The following is a 14,940-nucleotide window of genomic DNA, read 5'->3' on the forward strand; positions in this document are numbered from 1 at the left end:
CAGCTCTCAACTCTCACCTTACAAGGACCAATCATGGCCTCAGCTGTGGCCCATGAGTGAATTAGGACCACCTCAGTGTGGCTCTAAGAGAAAGAAGGAACTGCTGAGATGAAGAAGGTTATAAAGGAGAGGAGAAAAAGAGAGGGACAGAAGGAAAGAGAGGGAGACAGGGAAGTGAGAAAGAGAAAGACATAGAGGTACTGAGAAAGAGAGAAACAGAGAGAGACAGTGAGGAATAAAGACAGTGAGAGAGTCATAGTGACAGAAAGAGAAAGAGAACACACCGAAGAACCCTACGTTAAAGCCCTGCTCCCAATCTGCCATCGCTCCTGGCTTCGGAGAGTGCAAATAAATGTTCGTGTTTTCCACAAGGTTGAAAAAAATGAAGACGAGAAAGAGAACGACAAATCCATGAGACCAAGGTTTTCCTTTTGTTTGTTCGAAGAATCGTAAAGAATAGCGTTTACTTGTGAGAAAGCAGAAGCAACCAGCAGCAGAGTGACCAGCGTTGCCATGCCAACAGCACGGCAAAAAAAGGAATCAAATAAAGTCCCGTGTATGTGAGTTTTATGAGAAGGTGAGTGTAAGCGCCCCACATGGCGCGTCGCAGACGCGCATTCCTGCTTCTCCGCGAATTTTCGGAAATGCCCCGGGGAAAGAATCCCTGAACGCTCGAAAAGAACGTTCGCCACGGAAGGGTGGACATCGCAATCTAGCGACTCCCCGATGATCGTAGTGCACCTGTCCACGAGATCACGCGTGTCACTCACAAAAGATCCAGGAAGGTTTTCAGACTATGTGAATAGAAATGTTGCCTTCCTGCTACCAAATTGTATTTTGTCAGTCACTGGCGACATGGACCAATCACCCGAACTGTTTAATGCCTTAAATGTTTTTCTTATGTACTAACACATATATGCTAGAAAAAATATATATGTTGAAGGACATTTGACATTAATCCTACTTTTAAACTCACTATAGCTTTAAAATGCTATGCAATAACTCGTGTGTTTGTGAACAGCATTTTGCGGTATTCGTCTGCTGGGCAGGGCAAACGAAAGGTTTTTTTTTTCTTTGTAGAACTTTTCTGCCACCTACTGCCTGAGATTGTGCATTGTTTATTTTACAATTTTCGATTTACACTTACAGGGCGATACTTTTACTGTCACGATATACAGTATCTCATCTTTCTGACATTTTGTCGTTACACCTTCTCCTCTTCCCTATTTTACATTACATAATTTTAGCAAATGCTCTTACTTAAGTACACCACTATGCTAAGAGTAGTTAACGAGAAGTATTACAAGAGGTCAGTAAGATACTGAGTTAAGTGCTAAACTAGTGTAGGGTGCTTTTTTGTAGAAAATAGGGATAGACAGGACAAACAGATATAGATACAGAGGAAGGTAAGCTATAAATACAGCTTAAAAAGATGAGCTTTCAGCTTTCTCTTGAAGGTGCCCAGGGAGTCTGTTGTATGAATCTTGGCAGGAAACTCATTCCACCAGTGTGGAGCTAGTACTGGGAAGAGGTGAGTCTGAGAGAGAGAGAGTCTGTCCTTGTATTCAGGTCACAGAGGCTTGCAGGCCTTGATCATGTCCTGTATGTATAGGGGGGCTGATCCATTAAGTCCCATGAAGGTTAGTAACAAGGTCTTGAACTTGATCCTTGCTGCAACTGGTAGCCAATGGAGGTGAGAGGTGTTACATGGGCCTGCTTGGGGAGGCTGGACGTGAATCTGGCTGCTGCATTCTGGATAAGCTACAGTGGTCGGATGGTGTACGTTGGGAAGCCGTTAAGCAGCGAGTTGCAGTAGTCCAGATGTGACAGGATAAGAGCCTGGATCACAACTTGAGCTTTGTATCTGGAGAGGTATGGTCTGGTCTTCCTAATGTTGAATAAAAAGGAATCTGCAGATCCTGGTCATGGGCAAGCTTGGTTGTGGGCCTGGTTGTGGGATTTTGGGCAGGCAGAAGATGTCGCCCATCCCCCACTTCAGATTTTAACAATTTTCTTTCAACTAAAACAGGAAAACCCTGTAAATAATTGTCCATATTCCCCTATCAATCCCTCAGCTGATAGGACTGCAAAAAACTGTTTAAAAAAAGAAAAACACAGACACTCCCTTTTCATGTTGAAATATTCCTCAGATACTTTTCTTTGGTTTTGCCACACATCAGATTATTCCACTTAGAGATACTGAACAAGAGAGCTGCACTTATTCCAGGCATTCCAATCATATTTGCACAAGAACCCTCTCACAATTTCACTCTCCAGAACAGTTTTCTCCAAAACTGAGAAAAGGGTGTGGCTTGAGGCCACTATCCAATGGTAAATTTAACATATTTTGCATATTTTTATGATAGACACAGTGCAAGTTTTTTTTATTACTTTGGGGAAAGTAAATTAAAACAAACCAACTTCTGTAACTTGTTTACATATTGTTAAACCGCAGTAAAAACATTATCTTGTGACACCCTTATCCAAGGTAATTTCACATGCTATTAAATCTAACATGATTTCATTCACAGTGTAAGTGACTTTTATCCGTCTATAGCTCTTGATTTGCTTGCCGTTATCCTGCAGTGAAAGTTAAGTTGCATCAATACCTATCTGTTGAAGACACCGTCAAACTGAAATTATTCAGTAGCAACACCACAAGGCAGACAAATGAAGCAAAGGCAAGAAGCATCACTTCTGCAAACAAGTTTTAAATTTTTTAGCTGGGCAAAGAGAACATGTTTTTGGATCTTACTTAGGTACCAGCCTATTCCACACTTGTTACACCCATTGGCAATGAGTGTTACCTTACCAAGCATGCGCACTAGGCAAAGTAAGTTTTAAGGCGAGAAAGCGGAGTAGGAATCTAACCGATTTTCCATATTTAGACACTATTGTATGGTTGGTTACTGAATCAAAAGTTTCGGAGACTTGTCAGATTTAGTATGATCATTCACTCACCACAGTCAACTAGCGAGCGTCCTTGTGTTGTGAGCCAATCATTAGCCTCGACTGATGAAAATAACTTTTTATAGAACACCTCAAAACAATGGCAATGGTATGCATCTAAAGAATGCAGTTTAAGCACTGCTCCAGATTTCACTGTAAAGTCTGCATTTCTCAGTCAGTAGCACATTTATTACATCATCCCACACAGGCCAGAACAGATGCAGGCCCATTTCCTGACACTGAAGTCTGCCAAACTAAAAAATTCATGAAATAAACTGCCATTGTCTCAGTAGACTCTCTGCTATGCAAGTAACATAGGGTATATAAGACACTAATGTAATCTTTCTTTTAGTACTTGCTTATCACTTACCAGTTACACTTTAGGATGGCCGGCAATAAATGTGGGCTCTTAATGCATTTTTCAATAAATGACACTTACCATGTACATGAGAAGACTCAGGCTTCTCAAGCATCCAGTATGCAGACAACACACAAGACTAGACTTGTCCTTACACAAGTATTGCATGGTATAACACTCATCAACAAAAGGGGTCAATAACCCCATGTTGGCAGACGCCAAGACTATATTATGCCTGCATGTTGTATTTATGGTAAAACGCCACAAGGGGATGTTTGCAAAAGATGCCAAACATATTTTAAGGTTTAAAGATGCTTAATTCAATAAGAAACGTAATTCTTTAAATATATATTCAAACGAGCAAACACCCAGCAGCTGTGCCAAAATACAATTTAGCAATGCAGTGCTATACTCCTGAGACCCCCTGTATCTTAACACCACTGCATTATAGATGCCAAATCAATGAATTGTCTACACGCATGATAGATGTGCTATCGATATATAGGAACCACACACATCAGGTTAAATTTTCAAATATTTATTTGTACAATGCTACACGACCAAGGGTGGTTTTCAGCGTGGTTTCCTCCATGTTCTTCTGGGCGTCGGTGCAGCGTCTCAGCACATCTAATCGAGCTATAACAAAAAACAGGGTAACGAACATTTTTCAGTAAAAACATTAGATACTGCAACTAAGGAGACGACTGCCACATAGTGTACAATACAGAACACTTGTCATGCAACTTGTTACACTTGTCACAACACTTAGCATAACGTTTGATGATACGCTTTGATGATACGGTTTGATTGCTAACACATTAGCTTTAGCTCAATTAACTGATTACTGTACAACGCAATGTACACCATCATAGAGTTAATTAAGCCTAAACCCTTAAATAAACTTAATGACACTGAGTTCGACGGGCATTTACCTTAACGAAGCCGATGTCTTTTGCATACTGTCGGAAACACTGGCGGCACATGTTGAGCCCGTATTTACGGATCAGACCGTGTCTGTTTGAGCATACCCGGCTACAAAGACACATGAGGAAACGGGATTAGGAGGCAATCGCTTGTGATGCTAGCTATATTGTTTAACTACGCAAGAGCTGCTAGGTAACTAGCAAGGTGTTAAGCAGAATCGCTAACGACCAAATTAATATGAAATTACACGCCTCAACGGCAATTAGCATTTAGCTCACATGTATTACCAACACTTCCAAAATTCCCACTGGTGGTAACCAGTTGGTAGGTGCCAATTTAAGATCTGACAGCTAGATCTAGATAGTGAAGCTGCTGGATGGAATGTTACGTGGAGCAGTTGCAGTATTATTTATCTTGCAGTTTGAGCTCGACTGGAGACTTCACGTGGATGTCCTGCTTGCTATCATTAGCTCGCTAGCTAACAGCGAGCGTCAGACACAGCAAATGCGTGGAAAATTCATAGGGACAAATCAATTTGTGTTCTTAATATATACATTTGAAAAATGTAACTTTAAATGAAACTACAAAAGTCTTACACAACTGCAATATAGCGGCGTATGCCAAACTATGCCAATCCTTTCAATGTTCAATGTTTCAAAGGCCGGTTTTAGCAAGTTAGCTATTTAGCTACTGATGGAAGACGCCATGTTTACCATCCATGCGGATCAGGATTTGTAAATAACATTTATGGTCTGATTTAAAGTAAAAACGCTAAAATCTAGAAATAATGTCAAGAAAATTTTGTACTGCTGATTTACAGGGCATAACTAACCAGGATCGAGATCCCTGGCCGAATTTTCGAGGGTGACTCCAGTAGAGCTGCTGGTGACCCATCTTGTCTCTTTCGCTCGGATGTCGAAAAGGAAGGAAGGAAAGCGCGCATGCGCTTACGTCGCATGCGCTTGCCCATGCGTCTTCTAGAAAGCCCTTCCGCCCAGTGGCTGTGACGTTAGTGTGACGTATTTCCAACTTCCAAACTCCAATGCCTGGGTGCGTTTCGAGAACCTGAGAACATCACGACTGTGAGAATGTCCTAGTAGATGGTAGTTGTGTGATGGTGAAGCCATTCCGATTTGTTTACTGAACCGTTCAGTTCAGTACGAAGATCCGATTCACTGATTAGTGTAGTAAGTATTACTTTGTTAAAGCCAGATTAAGGTTTAGGTCTCACTCCTCCTCTTAGAAAATTACTTGTATGTAATAAATTTTTTAAACAGCAAACAAACAGACATAACATTTTTAGTGATGTAATTTTAATTAAGCAACGCCTTAAAACACGCACATGCAAGAAACACATGAATTTGGTCTTTTGAGACTTAATTCATTTTGAAGTTCTTTGACATTGTCTTCGTGTAGGCCTGGTATAAACCCATTTACATTATCAATGAATACGCTTTGCACACCACGACCATCTCGTGCCCCACCGATTCTTTCACACTGCTCTAGTTCTTTAATTAATTAACCACGAAAAATGAGTACCCTAGTGATTGATTGAAATAAATGGTTCCATCACTGCAATGTTGTCCATTATATGTTTTGATTGTTCCCATTTTTAATAATACTGAACGCACGAAATGACTGATTAACGGTATTTTCTTTAGTAAAATATCCACATCTGGCTAAATAATTTATCTAGCTTCTTTAGTAATTGCCATTAGTTTTATTAAATGTTGGAATGCCAGTTTTACAAGAGAACATGTTCATTTTTCTATTATACAGTGGTTTATATGTGATTCACGTCACGTACTGAAAGTACTTCAGTAAGTGAACAATCTGGAAGAACTAAACAATCGGTAGCAAGTCAGTCATCAGACTCACAAAGTCGCAAACTGAAAGAACTGGATGAGCGATTAAGTTAATGATAGACATTTGCATTTAGGAGTGTACTGTGTAACTTTTTTTCTCCATTCACATTCATTCTTGGTGTAGGATAGTGAATCAGTACATAGACTACACTGAAAAGATTCATACAAAAAGATTTAATTTGCAAACTGCATACTATCAGTGTATGAGTTGCCATGTGGGGTAAAACACATAGACATGAATGATCAAGCAGCTTGTACAAATTGCTTGCACGTAAACCCATACTGACGATGACATTCACACAGACATATGAAACACTCACATACTGTATATATGTGTAACAGAGTCACAAATTAATATAGTTTAGTGTGTATTTCACCAAACTTACTTTCAGTACACACTGGTTAAACTACATATTTGCTGAGGGCCCCAGCTGGCTGAGCTGGTGCTACTGACATGTAGCAGTAAAACAGTGATCTCCCGTGACCTACCTGATCCAACACAGCTGATTCAAATGATCAACTCGTTATGAACTCCTGAAGCTGCCTAATAACAAACTGATTATTTAAATCAGCTGTGTTGGAGCAGGGAGAGATCTAAAACATGCAGGACAAGTGGCCCTCCAGGAGAGGTTTGGACAACGCTGTACTTGTCAGACGTTTTACGCTGTCTGTGAGGTAGGTCACGAGGCAGACGTTTGGATAGATTTTAATATTAATTATAGAAAGTTTTGTTATTAATTCCAATCTCCACTTGTTTATAGCCTAGTGATCTAACAACCAAAAAGAATGTAGATGATGGAATCAATTGCAAAAAAATCACCCTATTAATGTAGCTAAACTTTGCTAACTCAAAGGGCAGTAGGGATAGCTAGCTAATTATATTAGAATGAACTAGAATGAATGTTAGAATGAATGTTCAGGAGCCATACATACAAGTTTTATACAAATACATTCAAGACATTTCAATAAATGTGTGTGCAAGGCATTTTATGGTTTGAGTGGAAGACATTTCATGTTAAATCCCTTCTGGATAAAGTGAAATATTTTTTCTACATGGGCCAATAAGATACTAGGGGTGGGGTCAGGGCAAGGTGGAACTATGGGTGGATAAGACAATGGACTTTTGACCTACCATGCAGTGGCGGTGAGGATGGACAGTGTGAATTATCAGTGACAAACTCCCAATGTATATCTTAGCTGCATGGGTGTGTTAAATATCCACTACATTACATTACATGCATTTAGCAGACAAGCTTATCCAGAGTGACTTCCATCACAATAGAACATGAGTGTATCCATTCAATTTAAACAAGGAACAATGTCAGACCACGCTCACAACATCCCCAGACTAGTGAGTGTGAGCATAACATTATTCAAGCTCTGCCACAAGAAATTGTGCACTCTGACAAAAGCCAAGTATATGATACTATGATACAACAGGTCCTAGAACACAAATTCATAATACATCATAATTACACATAAAGTTGACATTGAATGCAAGAAGTAGCAGGTATTATGGGGTGGGGATAGAAGTGGAACCGAGATGCAGTCTGAGAAGACCCTTCAGTGTGTGTTGGAAGAATGCCAGTGATTCTACTGTCCTAACCCCCATGGGAAGTTCATTCCACCACTGAGGGACCAGTACAGACAGGGATTGTGACTGAGAAGAGCGATCCTGTTGGGTTGGCGCAGTCAGTTGCCCTGTGGATGCAGAGCTCAGTAATCTTGAGAGAACATGTCCTGTATGCCAGCACCAAGGTTTTGAACTTGATGTGAGCAATAACAGGAAGCCAGTGAAGTGAGATGCTGTGACCATTCTCACTAAATCATGGATGGGCATTACAGCAAAGGCCTGAGATATTACTTTCAGGTAGACCCTGTGTACGTGCAAAAACTACAGTGTGTGGTTCTACAGTGTGTGCATGTTTCTGTTGGTAGACGAGGCAAGGACCACAGTAAAGAAGTAACTGTCCATGTGTGATCATCAATGTCCCTTAAATGCTGGTTGCTGTTGTCATTTCTGTGTTCACAAAATGAAGCATATGCTGTATATAAGAGAATATACTGTATATAAACAATACAACTGCCTCTTTGTTGCATTTGGTTGTGGAGTGTAGAAAAAAAAAATACATGAAAAAATATTTGTACAGTCATATATGTAGCTAGATCAGAGCAAGTAATTAAATGCAAAGAGTCACTGGGATGTAACTGCAGCAGGTCATTAGAAACAACATTTACTCTGTGAAATTTCAGTAGCATGAGTGAGGGCTGTTTCATGTGAATGTGAAAGCAAAGGTTCACACTCTAACGCACACCGCTAAAGTTCAGTAGGTGAGTGAGAGGTAGTCTACTTTATGTGGTTGGGTGAGCATTTGAGCATTCAAATTTCTTATTAATTCAACATTTTACAGAAGGAAAACGGGCATTTTTTCAAAATACTACTTTTTTCTTATAATGGGTTCTTATAATTTGATATGTGCTACATTTATTGAAAACTGAATTATGTGGTTGAAATCCATTGTTAAGAGAAAAGCAACATTAGGTGTTTACACGAGATTTATTACAATCAGCAATACAATACATTAACTATCGTAAGCTTCATGCTCCAAAATGTTCAACAACTGTAGGAAAATTAATTAATTAGATCCAAACCACTTTGGGTTGATGAATGAAAAGTCTGAAAAAGCCAGCTGGTCCGTGGATTTAATGGAGCGCCCGTCGCATTGAGATAATTGGGCCGTCTCACTCAGGTACTCCTGGAAAAAATATCTGCAGTCATGGGGCTTCTCCTGTGATAGGCAGACAGAGGGAGAGAATGAAAAGTGACTGACTGAAAAGTCACTGACATTCTGATTTACAAGGCATCTCTCAAGGCACTGGACAGATTTTCTGCTGTTATAACTAATACATAAACAAGTGAGTCAGTCAATCATACCATTATGGGCTTGAAGGGGGGCTCCACCTCCCTCCTTTCAAGGGCCAACCAGTCGATGTTCTCAAAGAAGGGGTGTGCGCGGATGTGTCCAACTGCTCCCAGTCTGCGGGTGGGGTCCCTCTCCAACAGCTGTGGGGGGAGAAGCGGATGGGGACACAAATACTGAGCAATGTGAGTTTGCAAGGGGGCATGGTCCCCAGGTAAAACTGAGGCTCATTGATCTCATTTACTCACACACTCAACTGATACTTATTTACTCACACACCCATTAATGCACTCACTGACTCATTGCCCAATTCACTTACTCAATCACTCATGCATTGATTCACTTGTACATAAACCGAATACCCCACTCATTTTGAAGATGTGTTGACAGGCATACAGACCTTCTCCAGGAAGTCCTTTGACTCCTCGTTAATCCAGCTGGGGTACTGGGGCGTGTCCATACAAACAGACATGGCAAGCTCATCATCATCAGCCCCATGAAAGGGGGACTCGCCGGTCAACAGCTCAAACACCAGGACCCCAAATGACCACCAGTCCACAGGAAAAGAGTAGTCCTTTCCCTGGAAGATCTGAGGGCAGGGAGAGAGACGCTGGGTTATGGACATCTTCACAGAGGGACATACTGACTGAGTCAAAGCTCACAGTGTTTAAGATGATGCTGTGGTGGGCTCTCAACTTTATGCACCTTCCACCCCTGTGTACTCAGAAGTATATCAAGGAGTGCAAAGTGTGCAGGTATGCACTTTGGAATACAGCTACTGCCTGCATCTCTGTCATCATCAAAGAGAGACACGTACCTCTGGGGCAATGTAGTGCTCCGAGCCACAGAAGCTAAATGCACGTTTATCTCCTAGCATGTTATCCTTGCACAACCCAAAGTCTGCAATTTTTATGTGGCCCTCTCTGTCTAACATTACGTTGTCCAACTTCAGATCTCTGAGGAGAGGAGAGGAAAGAAAATAGTGAGAGAGGAAGAAGAAAAGAAAGCAGAAAAAAGGAGATGATGCATCTGAAGGCAGTGGAATATTCTCTGGTCCAGAATAGCATCAGTGAGATAGGACTGTGTGCATGTGTTGTGCACTGTGTTTTACACATAGTGTAAAGTGACATCATCGTGAGGACACATAATGTTTGGGTCAACATCATCTAAAGGAGACACACTGAGTTGGGCACTTATAAACATGACTCCCTCATTCTCATGCTTCTGCTCATTTCCAGAAGCGAAACTCCTATCGAACCAACAATAATACAAATGTTCCATTAACATTTGACTGCCTGGAGATGGAGGAAAGCCTTTTACCTGTATATGACTCCATTTCTGTGGAGGAATTGGAGCCCACAGGTCATCTCTGCAGCATAGAACCTGAGAAAGAGAGATAACAATAGGAACCTTATCATAACTCATTTTCACTAGTCTATAATTTCATTTGAGTGAAACAGGTGTGCTGTTGGGATTGGGGTCAGGGGATGTAGCTAGTACTCACTGTGTGCTGACCAGGTCAAAACGTCCCTTTTCCTCTATGTGGAAAAACAGGTCCCCTCCATTCACATACTCCATGACAAAGAAGAGAAACTCCTAAAGTCACAGAGAGCACTGTTACTCATCACCTGGACACACACCAGTCTCTGGGTGAGAAGCATTACTCTGGTCTGGAGGGTGAAATATATTTGTGTATATTTGTATGTGAGAAGGAGGGCATTACCTTTGTTTGGAATGAGGTGTAGAGGTGTGTGAGGAAGGGGTTCTCTACAGAAAGGGCCAGCACCCTCCGCTCCACCTTGGTATATTCAACATAGCCATTCGCTAGAATGTTGTCCTTCTTCAGCACTTTGATGGCAAAGTGCTCCCCACTTCCCCTCATCTCTGCCAGCATGACCTGAGGAAGGGGTGGACGAGGAAAGAAAGAGAAAAGAGGAGGGGAGGGAGAGGACAAGTTTCTAACAATGGACTTCATATTACTCATTAAGATTACAGATACAACATTAAGAATACACATATAACACTGACATTCACATTTTAAAGAGCCATCTGGGAGGTATCTGTGAAGTAGATGAAGGTCATGGACAGATTTGCTGACAGGTGCCCAGGCCATACCTTTCCAAAGGATCCTCTTCCTAGAACTCTGAGGAACTCAAAGTTCTCAATGGAGAGGCGCGAATGCAACTGTGCTGGCTTTTTCTCCAGGTCACAGTCAGACAGGGTGGTCTGTGCTCCTTTTTCACACTGGACCTGTGAACCTGTTTCCTCCAGGTCATGCTGGAGGGCTGCTGCTGTTTGCTTTTGGTCATGATGGAGTGAGGTGGCATTTGCCTCCATCAAGTAGACTAATTTTTTCAGTTCTGGCTGAATGCGGTCTGCAGTTGTTTGCAGGTCCCATTGAATAGATGTTATAAACTCCTGCAGGTCAGGACAGGGTAACTCTATGTCCTGACCAGGTGAGCATGAAACCCTCCTTTCCTGAACAGGAGAGCGTGGTGCTCCCCTCTCCCCTGGCCGCCTCTGCTGCCTGTGCTCATCTGGGGATCTAAAATAATCACTGTATTTTTGGGGGTGTTTCCCTCGAGGCAAAGGGCCTGGGGCCTGGATGGGGGAGAGAGGGTGATCAGAATTAAGCACTGACACCAGCTGACCTCAAGTTCATCAATGTTTCAACGTTTCACCATAAGAGACAACTCTGACCAGGCCAGCTAGCTAAGCTATTGTGCAGTCATTGCAAATCCAACTGACAAGTTCACTTCCTTGACAGTACATCAAATGGTCTATATTGGCATAATACGAATTGAAAAAAATATGATATCAGATACATGATATTAGATAAAGGGTTGTATACTACCAAGTTGTTTGACTCTACACCACTGTTCAATTGTTTTTCCATATGGACTCCACCATAGGCTCAGACTCTTTTATTTTGCAAAGAATGCTGGAACAGGAAACGTGAAACCATTCCTACTACTAGATACTAGATGGTCAAGCATACTTGCTAAGTGCACTACATAGTATGCTAGTGTGTGATTTGGGATTACATATACTGTACAACACTAATGTCTACACTGTAGACAGCCATCTGGGATATATCTCTGGAAAAGATAAAGGTGATGGACAGCTGTGCTATGAAGAGGTGGCTTTTACCTCCATCCTAAACACCAACTCCTGCAGTTCCTGTTGGATCTGGGCTGCTGTTGCATGGAGGTCTTGTTGGATAGATGTTATTAAGTCCCCCAGATCAGGACAGGGTACCTCTATATCCTGACCAGGAAAGCATGGTTCTCGATTTTCTTTAACAGGAGGGCGTAGGGCTGCCCTCTCCCCTGGCCTGCTTTTTCGATTGGGGGATCCAAAAGAATCCCTGTATTTTTTGGGGGTTTTCCCCTTAGGCAGAGGGTCTAGGGGCTGAGGGTAGGGAGAGAGGGCAACCAAAATTAAGAACTGGCATTAACTGACCTCAAGTTCATCAATGTGTCATATTTATATTTTGTCATTTAGCAGACACTGTTGCCTAGTGCAACTTCTAATGTGCAAATACAAAATGCATTTAACAAAATGGTATGAAAAAAACAAAGGACATATATATGGTTCAACACATCAAGTGAAACGCAATATCTCCTTTATTATAGGAATGAAACAAATACCTACAAAAAACTGTAACAACAAAACTGCAATATATGAATATTACATAAAAGGGGAACAGGATCACACTAGCGTAGGAGAAATGAAGGACAGTTTGAAGGGGTGGGTCTGTGGTCTGTGGCAAGATATTTAGCTGTTCTGACTGCAACAGGAAGCTCATTCCACCACATAGGGGCCAAGACTGAGAAAGTATGTACATATAATTATATATGACTATGGAGAGATATGTTAGATATTAACAATCATGCTACTTGCTGCATACTACTAACAATCACTTGCTGCAGGCTACTAACAATCATGTTACTATTATAAAATTACTCACCAGAAAAAGCTGTTTGAGTCGTTTGAAAAAACCCATAGTTAATGTTTTTAATAGCTCAGGATTGCACTGTTGACTGAATTTAAGTGGTGTGTCTCTCAGAAATGCAAAGTGATAATGACTTCTTTGCCCTGTTTGTTTACCTTTAAATACATGGACAACATGCTGTGATGTGAGAGTAAGAGCAACTTGGTGTCATAATTCCGAGCTCCTGTGATGTCACAATTCATGACCAGTCCTTTGTATTACAGTATTCTTTCTGTACTGAAACATTGCTTTCAAGCCCCATTGTTGCATGGACATGCCTTCAGTGGTTCAAATCAAACTACAATTTTTTAAAATCAACTTTCTTATGGCTACTGAAAACTATCGCCTTTGACTGTCGTGGATTGTATTCTTGTCACACAGAAAAAAAATTAATCACAATGAAAATGACTTTTGATTCAACATTTTGTAAAATAAAAAAAAAGTTTCTTGTTTTAAAACCGTATTCAATCATCTCAAGGCTTTCAAGGGAGGAAAACACAATTGTATGTTTCTCTCAGGTTGAGAGCTCTTCTTTACAATACTGATCAAGGCCACAAGGTAGCAATTGCAAATAACAATAATAAAAGGATGCTTTATATGGGCTATCCCTTAGCTTATAGTCTACATGGGTGGAAGAACACAAAATAATGTGCGTAGCAGTCACAGAGCTGAAAGTAGCAGTTTGAGTCCTGTGGAAAGCCGTTAGGGTAGCAGGTAGCAGAACGCTGTCGGCGGTGACTGGAGGCTTAGCGTCATTGCCCATGGAGCAAAGGCCAAATTACATTTAGCTCAATTTCATAACAATGTGGGTGATAAGTTCAGCTGCGTGACGAGACAACATAACCTCACATAAGTTCATCAATATGCACACAAGTTTATGTTAAATAAAACAAACTCGCCTCAAGACAATGCGGGCCAACACTTAGTAAACTATGGGCACACTTGCCAGCTAGCTAGGCAACTGATGCTTGCTTGCTTGCTCCCAGGGTACTATGTTTCCCAGCTCTATATAGCATATACTGGGAAGCTAGTGGTGGTCATTCCTATGTTCCCAGGGTCTTATGTTCCCCAGCTTCATATAGCACATCATGGGAACCTGAAAAAGATGTTCCCCAGCTCTGTATTCACTTAATATGACATGAATAATGCTTCCAAGGGCCCAAATGGAAGCTCAGGTTAGGGTTAGTTTTAGCATTAGTTCTGAGTTAGCGTTAGCTTTAGCTTTCTGGTTAGCATTAGCATTATTGTCAGATTTAGCCTTAAAAGTTGGGTGAGAGGACAGAATTTGGGTTAGGGTTTGGTTTAGGGTTAGGGTTGTGTTAGCATTAGCATTAAGGTTAGCGTTAGCATGTAAGTACATGTTAGCATTAGACTTAGGATTATCTTGAGAGTTATCATTGGCTTTAGAGCTATGTTAGCATTAGCATTAGGTTAGCATTAGCATGTCGGTAAGTGTTAGCATTAGTATTAGTATATGTTACTATTAACATTAGCATTAGATGCAAGGTTAGCATTAGCTGGTGTGTTAACAGAATATTGAACTTGGGAACATAGGCCCCTGGGAACTTAGGACCCTGGGAACGTAGATACGCTCCCATAGTAAAAGACGCTACCACAGCAAAGAAACCAGCACAGTTCTCTTCTGAAACAGGCTAGAGTTGATACGGTGGATTTACAGGAAAAATAGAATATGTAGCTGGCAAGGACTTTTTGTTCGCTTTGTCATGGGAGCGGTTTCTAATCGCACGTGAAGAGCGATACACAGCGCAGATGCTGGCGGATCAGACATAATGTTGGCCTCTCCCTTCACACTGTTCATGTATTCACTGGCAGCACCACTATCAATTACTTCATCGATTAACTAGTTTCTTGGTTTTTATTGGTTAGTTTTACCTATTTTTGGTTGCCAAGATGGACAAGTTGCATTAC

The 14,940-nt window shown here is 41.2% G+C and overlaps 2 protein-coding genes across 2 annotated transcripts; both read right to left on the reverse strand.

Moving 5' to 3' along the window:
- Nucleotides 1–3,829: 3,829 nt before the first annotated feature.
- On the reverse strand, nt 3,830–5,163 carry LOC118792606 (40S ribosomal protein S29). Its single transcript, XM_036550490.1, has 3 exons — nt 5,064–5,163; nt 4,240–4,339; nt 3,830–3,943 (listed from the first exon to the last, which is right to left on the reverse strand). The coding sequence occupies exons 1-3, from the start codon at nt 5,123–5,125 to the stop codon at nt 3,935–3,937; spliced, it is 171 nt and encodes a 56-aa protein (XP_036406383.1). The 5' UTR covers nt 5,126–5,163; the 3' UTR covers nt 3,830–3,934.
- An 862-nt stretch (nt 5,164–6,025) lies between these two features.
- LOC118791851 (protein kinase C delta type-like) lies at nt 6,026–11,354 on the reverse strand. The gene is made up of 10 exons (XM_036549333.1): nt 11,133–11,354; nt 10,741–10,914; nt 10,522–10,613; nt 10,338–10,400; nt 9,835–9,973; nt 9,418–9,606; nt 9,032–9,160; nt 8,752–8,885; nt 6,760–6,841; nt 6,026–6,073 (listed from the first exon to the last, which is right to left on the reverse strand). The coding sequence occupies exons 1-10, from the start codon at nt 11,352–11,354 to the stop codon at nt 6,026–6,028; spliced, it is 1,272 nt and encodes a 423-aa protein (XP_036405226.1).
- Between the last annotated feature and the right edge of the window lie 3,586 nt (nt 11,355–14,940).

Source organism: Megalops cyprinoides, chromosome 17 (genome assembly GCF_013368585.1).
Source record: "Megalops cyprinoides isolate fMegCyp1 chromosome 17, fMegCyp1.pri, whole genome shotgun sequence".
Lineage (NCBI taxonomy): Eukaryota > Metazoa > Chordata > Actinopteri > Elopiformes > Megalopidae > Megalops > Megalops cyprinoides.

What these genes read in the sequence shown, in the direction of transcription:
- LOC118792606 (XM_036550490.1), bottom strand. Translation starts at nt 5,125, where the DNA reads ATGGGTCACCAGCAGCTCTACTGGAGTCACCCTCGAAAATTCGGCCAG. An exon ending in GGCCAGGGATCTCGATCCTG is followed by an intron (nt 4,340 to 5,063) that starts GTTAGTTATGCC and finishes GTGTCTTTGTAG; the next exon opens with CCGGGTATGCTCAAACAGAC.
- LOC118791851 (XM_036549333.1), bottom strand. Translation starts at nt 11,354, where the DNA reads ATGGAGGCAAATGCCACCTCACTCCATCATGACCAAAAGCAAACAGCA. An exon ending in TTTGACCTGGTCAGCACACA is followed by an intron (nt 10,401 to 10,521) that starts GTGAGTACTAGC and finishes TCTCTTTCTCAG; the next exon opens with GTTCTATGCTGCAGAGATGA. An exon ending in TGACCTACCTCACAGACAGC is followed by an intron (nt 6,074 to 6,759) that starts GTAAAACGTCTG and finishes CCGATTGTTTAG; the next exon opens with TTCTTCCAGATTGTTCACTT.